Source organism: Emiliania huxleyi (genome assembly GCF_000372725.1).
Source record: "Emiliania huxleyi CCMP1516 unplaced genomic scaffold EMIHUscaffold_505, whole genome shotgun sequence".
Classification (NCBI taxonomy): domain Eukaryota; phylum Haptophyta; order Isochrysidales; family Noelaerhabdaceae; genus Emiliania; species Emiliania huxleyi.
This window is the reverse complement of record NW_005198206.1, coordinates 1-14,226: the sequence shown is the minus strand read 5'-3', so window position 1 is coordinate 14,226 and position 14,226 is coordinate 1. Positions and strand designations below refer to the sequence as shown.

The 14,226-nt window shown below is 69.2% G+C and overlaps 5 protein-coding genes across 5 annotated transcripts; 3 read left to right on the top strand and 2 right to left on the bottom strand.

The window, feature by feature from the left end:
• Nucleotides 1-228: 228 nt before the first annotated feature.
• Nucleotides 229-2,844, bottom strand: EMIHUDRAFT_246342 (hypothetical protein; the record flags this gene model as incomplete). The annotated part of the gene is made up of 6 exons (XM_005766599.1): nt 229-371; nt 906-1,185; nt 1,648-1,686; nt 1,804-1,887; nt 2,614-2,652; nt 2,770-2,844. The coding sequence occupies 6 exons, from the start codon at nt 2,842-2,844 to the stop codon at nt 229-231; spliced, it is 660 nt and encodes a 219-aa protein (XP_005766656.1).
• A 6,685-nt stretch (nt 2,845-9,529) lies between these two features.
• Nucleotides 9,530-10,249, top strand: EMIHUDRAFT_54332 (hypothetical protein; the record flags this gene model as incomplete). The annotated part of the gene is made up of 1 exon (XM_005766598.1): nt 9,530-10,249. A coding segment is annotated over one exon (720 nt), but the record flags the coding sequence as incomplete, so codon positions are not given.
• Nucleotides 10,250-10,381: 132 nt separating this feature from the next.
• EMIHUDRAFT_316699 (hypothetical protein) lies at nt 10,382-10,786 on the top strand (the record flags this gene model as incomplete). The annotated part of the gene is made up of 1 exon (XM_005766597.1): nt 10,382-10,786. The coding sequence occupies one exon, from the start codon at nt 10,382-10,384 to the stop codon at nt 10,784-10,786; it is 405 nt and encodes a 134-aa protein (XP_005766654.1).
• A 274-nt stretch (nt 10,787-11,060) lies between these two features.
• On the bottom strand, nt 11,061-12,023 carry EMIHUDRAFT_246340 (hypothetical protein; the record flags this gene model as incomplete). Its single annotated transcript, XM_005766596.1, has 1 exon — nt 11,061-12,023. The coding sequence occupies one exon, from the start codon at nt 12,021-12,023 to the stop codon at nt 11,061-11,063; it is 963 nt and encodes a 320-aa protein (XP_005766653.1).
• Nucleotides 12,024-12,774: 751 nt separating this feature from the next.
• On the top strand, nt 12,775-14,179 carry EMIHUDRAFT_246339 (hypothetical protein; the record flags this gene model as incomplete). Its single annotated transcript, XM_005766595.1, has 1 exon — nt 12,775-14,179. A coding segment is annotated over one exon (1,405 nt), but the record flags the coding sequence as incomplete, so codon positions are not given.
• Nucleotides 14,180-14,226: the final 47 nt, after the last annotated feature.

Here is a 14,226-nt window from a genome sequence, read left to right as displayed (position 1 = left end):
GTGAGGGTGAGGGTGAGGGTGAGGGTGAGAGTGAGGGTGAGAGCACGCCTTGGGTCGCCGAGAGGAGGCGCGCGGTGGGAAAGGAGCTGCTTGCTGCTACTACCACGCTTGCCGCTGCTACCAAGCCCCGCCAAGAGTGGAAGGAGGGTGTGTGTGTCTTCGTTTGGGGCGGGGGTGGGGGGTGGGGGGGCAGCCTCTGGCGGGGCGGCGGCTCTATCTCTGGTGCTCTCAGGCGCTCTTAGGCGCTCTCAGGCGAAGCGGCGCGCCGTCGCTCGCCGCGGCAGCGGCGTCCGGGGCGCCAAACGTGCAGAACTGGTGGAAGGAGAGGCGCCGCGCCTCGCCGGGCGACCAGGCGAGTGCTGCGCAGAGGCCTGTGGCGGAGGGGGAGGGGGAGGGCTGTGGGGTGGGTGTGTGGTGGAGGCCGGCGGCGTGGGTGTGAAGGTGGGGTGTTCTGGGGCGGCCAGGGGGTCGTGCAAGCGGCGCGGCGTGGCGAGCGGCGCCCGGTTCGCCGCGCAGCCGCTTGAGGACGAGGCCGCCCGCCTCGCGCTGCGCCCGTGCCGCCGCCTCCTCCGCCGCCACCGCCGCCGCCCTCTCCGCAGGGTCAACCTCGCCCTCCTCCGCGCCGCCCTCCTCCTCCTCCTCCTCCTCCTCCTCCTCGTCGGCCGGCTCCGGCCCTGGCTCTGGCTCGTCGGCAGCGGCGGCCGGAGGGTCGGGCTCCGCCTTGTCCTTGCCCTTCCCGCCAGCCTCGACCTCTCCCGCAACCGCCTCCTCCCCAACCTCCTCCCCCACCTCCTCCTCTGCCACCCCACTTGCCCCCCCCGACGGCGCCTCCCCCGCCGCCGCAGCGTCCGCGCCATCTGCCGCCTCTCCGCCATCGTCCGACTCGGCGGCGGCGACGTCGAAACCGGAGCCGCCCGCAAAGGCCTGCAGCATCGCGATCGCCTTTGGCTCGCCGACCTTCTGCGCCGACTCGAGCGGCGTCCTCCCGCCCCTGTTGCACGCCGTCAGGTCGGCCCTCGCCTCGCACAAGTAGCCGATCACGCGCAGGGAGCCATACATCGCCGCGATGTGGAGCGGCGTGTTGGCGTGCTCGCCGGGCAGCAGCGGGTCGGCGCCCTTCTTGACGGCGGACTCGACGGCGCGCAGCGAGTTGCTCTCGATCGCCTTAAGGAGCGCACGCTGCACCTTCTCGTCCCGGGGAGGCGTCGCTTCGGCCGGCAGACCCACCGCGTCGGCCGGTTGCGCTTCTTCCGCCGCCGGCGCCTCCGCTTCCGCCTCCGCCGGCGGCACTTCAGCCGCGGGCGGGCCCTCCACGGCAGCCTCCTCTTCACCTGCCGCCGCCACCGACTGCGCCTCCGCCGACGCCCGCGCTCTCGCCGCCGACGCCTGCTTCTCTGCCGCCGCGGCAGCCACAGCCGCCGTCTTCGCCGTCTCCAAGGCCGCCGCCGCCGCCTCGGCCGCCGCCGCCGCGCTCTCCGCCGCCGCGTCCGCGCGCCGCGACTCCTCCTCCGCCGCCGCGAGCTCCGCGGCAGCCTTGGCCGCCGCCGCCTCGACCGCCGCCACCTTGGCCGGGTCAGGCCCGCCGCCGCCGCCGCCGCCCGAGCAGGCGCCGGTGTGGATCTTCATCTCGGTGCCGTCGTTGCGCACCTTGGTCTTGCACGCGTCGCAAGTGACCCACTTCTCGTTCTTGAACGTGAACGTAACCTCGCCGCCGCCGCCGCCGCCGCTCGCGGCCGACGCCGCGGCCAGCTTCTCCTTGGCCTTGCTGGCGCCCTCGGCCGTCTTGGCGGCCTTGGCAAGCACCGCGCGCGCGTTCTCGGCCGCGCGCTGGGCCGTCTCGGCCGCCTTGGAAGCCTCCGTCGCGGCGGCCTCGAGCGAGGCGAGCTCCTGCGCCGACACCCCCCTCCCCGCCTCAACGGCCGGCGCTGACGCTTGGTCGTCGCCCGCCGCGTCGTCTACCGCAGCGGCCGCCTCTGCCGCCGCCTCTGCGGCCGCCTCTGCCGCCACCTCTGCCGCCGCCTCTGCCGCTGCGGCCTTGGCTGCTGCCGCCTCGGACGCCGCAGCCTCCGCCGCTGCCGCTTCGGCCTTTGCAGCCTCCGCCCTTGAAGCCTCGGCCTCTGCCGCTGCCGCCTCCTCTGCCGCTGCTGCTTCCGCTGCCTCGGCCTTTGCGGCAGCGGCTTCGGCCGCTGCTGCCTCTGCCGCTGCTGCCTCTGCCGCCGCAGTCTGTGCCTCTGCCGCTGCTGCCTCTGCGGCTGCTGCCTCTGCGGCTGCTGCCTCTGCGGCTGCTGCCTCCGCTGCCGCCGTCTCTGCTGCCGCCGCCTCCTCCTTCGCCCGCTCCGCCGCCGCCTTTTCCGCAGCAGCGGCAGCCTCCTTCTCTTCCGCTGCAGCCTGAGCGTCCTTCTCCACTTGCGCCGCCGCCTCGGCCGCCGCCGCCGCGCTCTCCGCCGCCGCGTCCGCGCGCCGCGACTCCTCCTCCGCCGCCGCGAGCTCCGCGGCAGCCTTGGCCGCCGCCGCCTCGACCGCCGCCACCTTGGCCGGGTCAGGCCCGCCGCCGCCGCCGCCGCCCGAGCAGGCGCCGGTGTGGATCTTCATCTCGGTGCCGTCGTTGCGCACCTTGGTCTTGCACGCGTCGCAAGTGACCCACTTCTCGTTCTTGAACGTGAACGTAACCTCGCCGCCGCCGCCGCCGCCGCTCGCGGCCGCCGCCGCGGCCAGCTTCTCCTTGGCCTTGCTGGCGCCCTCGGCCGTCTTGGCGGCCTTGGCAAGCACTGCGCGCGCGTTCTCGGCCGCGCGCTGGGCCGTCTCCGCTGATCTGGCGAGCTCGCTCGCGGGTTGAGGAGCCATAGTTGTGCCGCCGTCAGCGACTTTGGCAAAGTACTGTGCTTGGGCAGGTGTGAACAACACCTCGAGAGAGAGAGAGAGAGAGAGAGAGAGGAGGGGGCATGTGTAACGACACTGCTAGAGATGCCTTTCGGGGCCCAGAGATAAAACTTCTGTGATGCCATGCGTGACCTAGTAGTGTCCCCAGCTATGGGCGTGTCCACGTTGGAGCCAGGTGTGGTGTGGGCGCGAGAATAGCTCCGCCGTTCATGGAGGCAACCGATGCGAGTCGACTGGTGTGTGTCGTCGTGGTTTCGTATCAAGAATTCTCTCTCTCACAACACCTCGTGACCACGGCGCCGCAGGCGCCTGTTGATGGGTCCAGGTGATAGCCCTGGATGGGCAATGCATACGCCTAGTTGGACCTCAGATCGCCCGACCGCGTCCCGGTGCTCTGTGGTCGGATTTGTGACGCCGAACAAAACAAAGGTGACGCCGCCGCACCGCGCCGCGGCCGGGGGCCCGCCGGAGGCCAAGGATGGCCGTGGCGGACCGGGACGAGCTCTGGGAGGTAAGGTGTCAGTGAGTATATTGTAGAAACTGACCATGTGCACAATATCTCTCACTCTAGCTAAGCCTGGGAAGGCGATGCCGGGGCCGTACAACAGCTTGATGGTGCTTCGCCGGCGTGCGTCCCGGAGCGGTCCCGGACGGGGGCCCAGGAGAGGAAAATGGAGGACAACGCCGACACCGCTCTGATTCGACTTTTTACTTCAAACAAAGACAGTGGCACGCGCCGCGGCGCGGTGCATGCCACTGTCTGAGCCCTGGTGTCGAGGTGTGAGGCCCGGTGTCGAGGGTGTCGAGCTGCTGTCGAGGGATAGAGGTGTCGAGGCCTGTCGAGGCCTGTCGAGGTCTGTCGAGGCCTGTCGAGGCCTGTCGAGGCCTGTCGAGGCCTGTCGAGGCCTGTCGAGGCTGAAACCATGCTTGACCGTGTCGAGGGGTGTCGAGGGGTGTCGAGGTGTCGAGTTTGGCACCTTGACACAGACGAGCATGGTTTCAGCCTAGATGGTGTCGAGGGGTGTCGAGGGGTGTCGAGGGGTGTCGAGGGGTGTCGAGTTTGTCGAGTTGGCATGGGTTGTCGAGGTGTCGAGTCGGTGTCGAGGTTTGGTGTCGAGGTGTCGAGGCCAGGGCTCAGGCCACTGTCAGGAGCGGATCCGTCAGTTAGTCGCGTTCACGCCGGGATCGTGTCCTCCACAACCTGCCCAACCATTCAGGGCGACGAGTAGGAATGACGGGGATCCGCCGAAAGAATTTTACAACGAAACTCCAGAACACTGGGCACGGGACTGGCGCGCACTGGCACTAACACAGCAACAATCCGGGGCTCGCCTGCACACCGCGACATAAGGAGGGCAAACCCACGGGGCGAGTGGACTGCTTCAAGGCCGTCGGCACCTTCTTTGGCGACCCTGAAGCCTGCAAGAAAGAGCTCACCGCGCACCTCAGGAAGAAGCTCGCGCCGCTCGACGTCATCGACACGATCGTCGACACTGACTGCGTCACGAACACCTCGCAGCTCCGCCTCAACCTCGTGCAACGGATCGCCTGCGCAAAGACCAAGTACATTGCCGGCATCACGCCGCCCAATGTCGCGTGCGAGGCTCTCGAGTTTGCGCACAACCGCATCCGCAAGTCCTTCGAGAGCATTGCTCGCGCCGACGCCTCGCCCCAGGCGCTCCGCGACCTCGCGTGGCTCCAGGCACAGCTGCCGACCGAGATGGGCGGGTGCAACATCGACACCGCCTTCACGCGAGCCGACAGCGACTTCTCCATGTCGCTCCTCAAGAACTGGCGCACCCTCGTCGCCCACAACCCCGACTTCGCCCACGACGAGGGAGGTGCATCCAAGTACCCCGCCATCGCCGCAGCTATCGCCACCTACGAGTCCGCCCTCTCGGACTGGAAGGAGGTGTGCGAGAAGCGCACCGCCCGCGACAAAAACAAGTACTACACCGTCCGCGGCGGCTACCTGACTGAGTTCTACCCCAAGAGCGTCCCGCTCCCCGAGCCCGAGTCCCTTCCAGCTACCGACGCGATTCTCAATGGCACTTGCAAATCCACGTACCCGCGGCCGCGGGCGCTCGCTGCCATCAAGAATCACAAGGACTGGTACGCGCACCAGGAGCTCGTCAAGGCGCGGGATGCGCACGTCAAGAACAACCCGTCCCTCGGAGACAGCGCCGTCAACAACCGCGAAGCCGCACGCTTCGTCTCCGCCTCAACGCCTTTCGCCGGCAAGGCCTTCGATGTCCGTGTCGACGGTACGTACGCCACCGCCCTCTCCTCCGACACCCTCCAGGACGAGCTCCAGCGAAAGCTCGGCCTTTGGCTCTCCGCGGCGCTTCCCACCCTTCGGGTCGCGCTCGAGCGGGGCATGCCAGTCGATTTCTTCGGCGACTACCTTTACAACAAGGCCCACCACCGGCGGCCCCACGACGGCGTCCTCGCCGCCTGGGCGGACGCGATGCGCGCCCCGGCCAACGCGCCGGTCGTGCACGGTGACAAGGAGAAACCAGAGCTCACCCGGCAGTACAACGAGGGGTACAAGGTCGACCTTGCGGAACCCCACGCTGGCCCGGGAGGCTGCGATGACGTGAATGAAGTCAAGCTCTGGACGCCCCTCCTCAAGACCTCCTCGCCGGGCGTTGGCAACGCCTCGAGTGGCGGCACGCCCGCCTCCGTTGGCCACTCCTACGCCTTTGGTAACACCGAAGAGAAGGCCCGCCGCCTAAACATGGGCTGCAAGGCGCGCGGGCAGCCCGGCCAACCCTTCTCCCACAAGACCGGCCACGGCTACGTCAAGGCGCATCGCGGTTTCTACCACGACGCGATCTTTGTCAAGCGCAACAACTTCAACCTGCTGCTCCACGAGACGTTCGGCGGCGGCTTCTCGCCCACCGCCGTTCTCAAGCTGCGCCGCCTCGCGCGCAAAGTCGCGCGCGGCAGCGTCGACCGCACGGCCTACTCGCCCAAGTACTCGCTCTCTTTTATGTCCCACCATGCAGAGCGCATCTCTCTCTCTGTTGTGCGAGGCGTGAACCGCGCCATTCGCTCTCACCTGGCAACCCTGTCTGCACGTCTCGCGCGCGCGTGAACAGGGCTCCAGGCCCCAAATGACGTGTGAGTGTTAGATTTGTTTGGTATTGCTAAAAATCTCTCTCTCTAACACAGGTACACCGAAAGAAATCAACCGCCGACCACCCGCCGCCGCCCTCCGTCTCGCCCACGCCGCCCGCCACCGCCGTCCATTGCCCTGCCGCATGCCGCCAATCGCCTGCCACTGCCTCCCGCCCTCCCCGCCACGCCGCGCCATCCGCTTCTGCCACTGCCTCGTCCCGCCGCGCCACTCCTACCGTAAGCCGCTTCCGTTTCGCCGTTTGCCCCACGCCGCCTCCATGCCGCCCGCTTTCTTTCGCAGCGAAAGAAACACACGCTGCGTACCAGCAAGCGGGGTCGCGCCGCCTATCGCGCCGCCTGTGGTCGCGCCGCCTGCCCTGCTCGGCCAGCGCGTCGTGCTCGGCGGGCTCTCGGCACGCCCCGAGCTGAACGGGCGCCTGGGCGAGGCGCGGAGCTTCGAGGGCGGGCGGTACGCGGTGGCGCTCGAAGGCGGCGGCGAGAGCGTGCGAGTGCGGCCGGACAATCTGTCGAGGGCGGCCGTGCAGGCCCCGAGTGTCATGGCGACCGACGAGATCGTGGCAGCGGCTGAGCGAGGCGACGAGGCGGTGGTGCTGGCGTGCAAGCGACTTTGCCAAGCGACTTTGCCGAGGGGGGCGCAGCGGAAAGAAATCACGCGGTTTGGGCCCCACTACAGGGGAAAGAAACACAAGCCGGATTACGAAAGACGGCGCGCTCAACAGCCGAGATGGTCGCACCTGTGGACGCGCCGCTGCTCGGCCAGCGCGTCGTGCTAGGCGGGCTCTCGGCACGCCCCGAGCTGAACGGGCGCCTGGGCGAGGCGCGGAGCTTCGAGGGCGGGCGGTACGCGGTGGCGCTCGAGGGCGGCAGCGAGAGCGTGCGAGTGCGGCCGGACAATCTGTCGAGGGCGGCCGTGCAGGCCCCGAGTGTCATGGCGACCGACGATATCGTGACAGCGGTTGAGCGAGGCGACGAGGCGGTGATACTGGCGTGGCTCGAAATCGGCGGGCGGGTCAACGCGACAGTCAACGCGACGTGCGAGGGCGGCAAGGCGAGTGGCATCACGCTGCTGATGAGCGCCGCCGGCCACGGCCACGAGCGGGTGGTCGACTTGCTGCTGCAGCACGGCGCGGAGCGCAACCTGCAGAACAGCAACGGCTGGACCGCGCTGACGATCGCCGCCCTCCACGGCCACGAGCAAGTGGTCGACTTGCTGATACGGCGCGGCGTGGAGGTCAACCTGCTGGGTGACGGCTGCTTGACCGCGCTGATGGCCGCCGCCGGGGAAGGCCACGAGCGGGTGGTCAATCTGCTGATCCGGCACGGCGCTGATGTCAACCTACAGGACAGCGACAGTTATACCGCGCTGATGTGCGCCGCCAGCCAAGGCAACCCCGCCGTCGTGCGGCGCTTGCTGCGGGCGGGCGCAGACACGGCGGCTCGCGGTGCGAGCGGCAAGACGGCGCTGCAAATGGCCAAGGAGAAGGGCCACGCCGAGTGCGCCAAGGTCTTGGCTGAGGCGGTGGCCGAGGGCCGGGCAGGGGGGGCGGGCGGCGCTTCTTCGGGCGCGGCAGCGGCAGCTGTGGACAATCCGTCGCCGGCGGCAGCGGCGAAGCCGGTGTCAGGCAGTGTCGTGGAATTCTCCGATGAGGTCGTGGATGCGGCTGGGCGAGGCGACGAGGCGGCGGTGCTGGCGTGGCTCGACAGTGGAGGGCAGGTCAATGCGACTTGGGGGATGACCGGCATCACCGCGCTGATGCTGGCCGCCCAGATGGGCCACGAGCGGGTGATCGAGCTGCTGCTGGAGCACGGCGCGGAGGTCAACCTGCAGGACAGCAACGGCTGGACTGCGCTGATGCGCGCCGCCCAGGAAGGCCACGAGCGGGTGGTCGAGCTGCTGCTGCGGCGCGGCGCTCAGGCCAACCTGCAGGACGAGTACGGCCTCACCGCGCTGACGCTCGCCGCCCACCAAGGTCACGAGCGGGTGGTCGACTTACTGCTCCGGCGCGGCGCGGAAGTCAACCTGCAGAGGAGTGACGGCGGCACCGCGCTGATGCTCGCCGCCCTCTTCAACCACCCCGCCGTCGTTCGGCGCTTGCTGCGGGCAGGCGCAGACACGGCGGGTCGCAGTGTGAGCGGCAAGACGGCGCTGCAGCTGGCCAAGGAGAAGGGCCACGCCGAGTGCGTCGAGGCCTTCAAGAAGCACGTCCAGGAGGTGGTGGCGGGACGGCCCACGGCGACGGCAGCCGGCGGCGAAGGCGCAGGCGGCGCTTCCTCCGGCGGCGCTTCCTCGGCTGGATCGAGCGTCGCGAAGACGCTATCTCCAGCGGTGGCGGCGGGGCGGGCGTCGAGCGGTGGCGTGGCAGTCTCCGATGAGGTCGTGGCAGCGGCTGAGCGAGGCGAGGAGGAGGCGGTGCTGGAGTGGCTCGAGGGCGGCGGGCGGGCCGACGCGACGTACGAGAGAGGCGGCTTGAGCGGCCTCACGCTGCTGATGCTCGCCGCCCAGGAAGGCCACGAGCGGGTGGTCGAGCTGCTGCTGCGGCACGACGCTGAGGTCAACTTGTGGGACAACTTCGGCGCCACCGCGCTGGTGTGCGCCGCCTTCTTCAACCACCCCGCCGTCGTGCGGCGCTTGCTGCGGGCGGGCGCAGACGCGGCGTCTACCTTTAACGGCATGACGACGCTGCAGCTGGCCAAGGAGCAGGGCCACGCCGAGTGCGTGCGCGCCCTCGAGGAGCACTCGTCGACCGCAGCAGAGGCTGAGGGGGAGACGTTGGCCGCAGAATCAGCCGAACAGGCCGCGGCGGCCGCACGCGAGGCGGCAGCGGCTGCGGAGGCGGCAGAGGCACGCGATGCTGCCGAGGCGGCGCTGCGCGAGGCGGTTGAGGCGTGCGAGCGAGGCGATGCCGATCTCGAGGCGCTCAGAACGGCGATCAACGCGAACACCGCCCAGTCCGCCAACGGCTCGGAGGCGCTGCGGGCGGCGCGGCGGCTGCGCGACGAGCTGGCCAAGCCGCTGAAGCGGCAGCGGCAGAAGGAGGAGAAGAAGGCGGCGAGGCAGGCGGAGGCGGCAGCGCGGGCGGTGGAGCGGGCGGCGGAGCAGGCGGAGGAGGCGCGAGCGGCGGAGGAGGCGCGGGCGGCTGAGGAGGCGCGAGTGGCGGAGGAAGCGGATCGGGTGGTAGCAGAGGCTGCGGCGGCGCGGGCGGCGGAGGAGGCGGAGGCGGCGTCGCGCGCAAGGGAGGAGGCAGAGGCGAGGGCAAGGGAGAAGGCGGCAAGGGAGAGGGAGGAGGCGAGGATGAGGGCGGAGGCGGAGGCGGAGGCGGCGGAGGCGGCGGCGGAGGCGGCGGCTGTAGAGGCGGCAGTGGCGGCCGTAGCGGCGGCGGAGGCTCAAGAGGCCGCGGCAGAGGAGGCGGCAGCGGCGCCAGCGGCGCCCCCAGAACCTCCCTCGCCCACCGCGCGAGCCTCCGCAATCCCCTCCGCCGCCGCGCCGCCCACCGCCGTCCCTCTCGACGAGCTCATCGCGGCGACCGACGGCTTTGCCGAGGCTCGCAAGGTGGGCGAGGGAGGTTTTGGGCGCGTCTACCGCGCCGATGCGTTGCCGTCTCTCCCGCGCGTCGCTTGCGGGTTCGCCGTCAAGACGGCGCTGGTCGGTGTCGGCGCCCAAGGCCTCGCCGAGCTACAGAGCGAGGTGCGCACGCTCAGCGCGGCGTGCCACCCGTCCTTGCTTCCTCTGCTCGGCGTCTGTTTGGCACCGGCGAGAGCGTGCCTCGTTTACCCCCTCTGCCGCGGCGGCAGCCTCGAGGACCGCCTCTACCGCACTCCAGCCGCGCTGCAGCGGCTCCGCATGCTCGGCTTCGAGACGGCGCCTCCTCCGCTCTCCTCCGCCCCACGGCTCCGCGTGTTGCGCGACGCGGCGAGCGCTCTGCACTACCTGCACACGCGCTCTCCCATGGTCCTGCACCGCGACGTCTCGGCGGGCAACATCCTGCTCGACGAGCGCGGCAACGGATACCTCGCCGACGTGGGCCTCGCGCGCGCGGCAGAGGCGACGGCCGGCGGCAATGGACAGGTCTCGCACCTGTCGACGCAGCGTATCTTTGGCAAGCCCGGCTACATGGACCCAATCATCACGCAGGACAACCAGGCTTCGCAACTGACCGACGGCTATGCGCTCGGCATCACGCTGCTCGTCAGCCTGACCGGCCGCGGCGCCGTCGGCTTGCTCAACGCGTGCGACTATGCGCTGGAGGAGCCCGACACGGCGGAGAGCATCGCGGCGGCCGACGCGGGCTGGTCGGCGGCGCAGGCTGAGGAGCTGGCGCGGCTCGTGGTCGGGCTGGCGTACGAGCGGAAGCGAAAGCGGATGCCGCTCGCAGAGGCGCTGCCGCGGCTGGAGGCGCTGGTCGAAGCGGCGGGGGAGGTGGAGGAGACGGCGGCAGCCGAGGAGCGCCAGTGCGACCTCTGCTGGAACGCGCCGCGCTCGGTCCGCTTTGCGTGCGGCCACGCGCTGTACTGCGAGACGTGTGTGCCGCGCGTGCTGGAGCGCGACACCAACTGCCCGACTTGCCGCCAGCCGGCGCTGCCCATCGTCGCAATTGGGACACAGGTGGCGGCGCAGACGACGTTTGTCTACCAGCCGCCCTCGCGCCCCGCGCCCCAGGCTCAGCCCGTGGGCGTCACGGCAGCGGTCGGTAGGCGAGGGGGGAGAGGGGGGCGTGGACGTGGCGGGCGGGGCGGGCGGGGCGCGGGGCGCGGCGGCTCTGCTTAGTTCTGGAGCACCGGCGCCACACATGATATGGGTCAGCGCGAGAGGACAGTCGACAGGGAGGTGCAGTGCTGAGTGTGTGTACTGACGTATTTGAAACGTGTGGAAATCTATCGTTGCATGTTGGGCGCAAGCACGGCTCGTTCCGTACGTCAGAATTGTCTTGAGACTTGACTCTTGTACCGTGGCCGCGTACGGCTCTACGGCTTTACGGAGCTCACCACGTCGCACGTCTGGAGACCTCTCATCGTCTACATAGCATTTGGCCTCTTATATACTACGACGCCGACCCCCGCGCCACCTCGTCCAGAAACTCGATGGCGAGGTGCTGCGACGTCGCCGCCCCTCCGTTTCGCACGCCGTGCGACGTGTTTGCGGGCAGGAACGCGAGGCCGCCGCGCGCGACGGTCGTCGCCCCCCCGGGGTGCACCACCTCGACCGCCCCCTCGAGCACGAGCAGCAGGACGTCGTGGTCGCCGTCGCGGTGCACGGGCCTCGAGGCGCCGGCCGCGAGGGTCGTGCGGTGGATGTGCGGCCGCCGCAGGAGCAGCTGCTTGCTGTGCAGCAAGCCGCCCGCCACGCCCGCGCCACCGGACACGAACGTCGGCCACGCCCTGGCGGGCGACAGCCCGGCCGGCGCGCTCGCGCTGTGCGCGCGCATCTGCCCCTCGGTGCGCCGGGTGGTGTAGCGGATGCAGAGGTAGTCGACGTGAGGCCCGGCGGGGGATTCTCGGCCGGCGCCGCCTTGCTTGAGGCGCCGCCTCGGCCCGCGAGATCCGGCGGGAGCCACAGCCATCGTGTGTGCCGATCGGAAGGGGAAGTACACGAAGCTGCCGCGCCGAGAGAGCGTCGTCTCGGTCCGCCCCTCCGCCGAGATGGAGGTGGATGTGCCGCCATTCGCGTGGAGGCTCGCCGAGCCGTCGGTGTAGAACGTTGCGCTCCCGTTCAGGACTACGATGACCTCCTCGTCGTCGTGCAGGTGCGGACTGTTTGTGCGGCGCCGGCCCTTGCGCGGCAACCGCGAGTAGTGCACCTCTAGGTGAGCGAGCACGGGGGACGAGCAGTGGTCAATGGCGACCTGCGTCGTGAGGGCGTGGCCCGTTTTCGGCGGCCGAGGAAACTGGACGCAGCGCTTCTGCGACTCGTCCTTGATGAAGGCGAGAAACTTCGTCCGCGAGGCGAGCGAGCCGTCGTCGAGGTAGGCGAGTGAGCTCGCGATGGCGACCTCGAGCAGAGTCATGGATGCCGTGGCTGGGCGCCGTTCACAGCCTTGTTATACATCGTTCACAGCGCTCAGGTTTCTCTCTTTCTCCTGTAGGCGGCTCCGGTGGTGTGCCGGTGTGTGTGCTAGTCTGCGCCAGTCCGCGCCCTTGTTGTGCCAGCGTGCTGTGCGAGAGGCTTGCGTGTTAAGTAGAATTCTTTCTCTCCAATCGGCGCGAGTGAGCTGACGTCTTTTCAGTGTATGTAGCTCTTACGTACATTCGCCCTTAGGGGCCTAGAGAACACAACCCCCTCTCTCTTTTCTCCCAGTAAGCTAAAAGTACGTACATTCCCGTTTTCTGGCTCTTTATACAGACATCGATGGTGAGTGGGTGACTGCGGACAGCGCGGATAGGATTTGGCAAGCGTTCCTCGGGGTCGTACTCGCCATCCTCCTCCTCTGGGGCGGCCGGGTCCCCATTTGTTCAAGACACAGAGCTCACACAAATTCACAGTGGGAGGAAAGCGGCTCGTGTTTTCATCTCTCCAATTGAGCTGACCCGTCTCTGTGTGGCTCTTTACTGGAAGAGCCGAGGGTGAGTGGGTGACTGCGGACAGGGAGACTTCTTTCTGATTTTGTTCTTCACAACCGGACTGATGAGGCTGTTCACGAACGGAACCACGCCGAATATTCGCGGTTTGGGCGTTGCGCCGCCTGCCAGGACAAAAGAAGAACATAAGAAGAACTATTAACAACGAAGGCGCTCTCAAAAAGAAGAAAACGCGGCCGCATGGAGGCCTCCCGCAAGCGCGCCCGCACCGGCGGCGAGGAGGGCGAGCCCGTGGCGGTCGCTGCCGGCTTCGAGGCGCCCATCTTTGGCGCGCGCGCCGTCGGCCAGGTCACTACGCTCGCGCTCGAGGGCGAGGACGGACCTCTGGCGTCCCTCAACCTGCGCGGCGTCGCAAGCGATCACGCGGGCGCCTGGTACGTCGCGACTTTGGTCTCGGTGCTGCACGTCTCGGCGGCCGAGCGCGTGCGCACCGTGGCGACCTGCGAAGGCGGCGGGTTCTCCGGCGTCGCCCTCAGCCCGGACGGGAGCGCGCTGTTTGTGGCGGATGCCGGCAACAACAAGATCCGTCGGGTGGAGGTGGCGACGGGTACTGTGACGGCGACTGCGGGTAGCGGCGAAGGAGGCGACGCGGATGGCGTGGGCGGCGCGGCAGAGTTCCACTGCCCATGGGGCGTCACTGTCAGCCCGGATGGCAGCGCGCTGTTTGTGGCGGACTGCGACAACAACAAGATCCGTCGGGTGGAGGTGGCGACAGGCGCGGTGACTACGCTCGCGGGTAGCGGCGAGGAAGGCGATGAAGATGGCGTGGGCGGCGTGGCGCATTTCAACGGCCCAGCCGGCCTCGCCCTCAGCCTGGACGGGAGCGCGCTGTTTGTGGCGGACTTCTTTAGCCACAAGATCCGTCGGGTGGAGGTGGCGACTGGCGCGGTGACTACGCTCGCGGGTAGCGGCGAAGAGGGCAGCGCTGATGGCGTGGGCGGCGCGGCGCAGTTCCGCTTCCCACACGGCGTCACGATCAGTCCAGACGGGAGCGCGCTGTTTGTGGCGGACAACGGCAACCACAAGATCCGGCGGGTGTGGGTGGCGACGGGCGCGGTGACTACGCTCGCGGGTAGCGGCGCCAGGGGCAGCGCTGATGGCGTGGGCGGCGCGGCGCAGTTCGAATACCCAGTGGCCCTCGCCATCAGCGCCGACAGCACAACGCTTTTGGCCCGCATGGAGGGCTCGGCTCTCCGCCAGGTCTGCGTGGCGGCGCCTCCTCCGCCTCCCTCCTTCGCGCCGCTCGTGGTTCCGCCCTCCACCTTCTCCGCCGACATGGGCAAGATGTGGGGCGACGCTACTCTGCCCCAGGGTATGGTCACCTTCCTGGTCGGCGACAACGAGGAGCGCGTCGAGCACGTGAGCAAGTGCGCCCTCTGCGTGCGGTCCGTGTTCTTTCGGACCATGTTTGGCATCGGCATGAAGGAGCGCGACGCCGCCGAGGTCACGGTGCTCGAAACGGACCTCGCCAGCTTCACCGCCCTCGTCCGCTACCTCCTCACCGACCAGCTCGACCTCGGCGAGGGGGAGGGCGAGCAGGCGCGCCGCGCGCTCGTGCTGCGGCAGCTGGCGCAAAAGAACCCAGGTGCCGCGCCTCGAGCTGCTCTGCGCGCAGGCGCTGCAGGAGAGCGT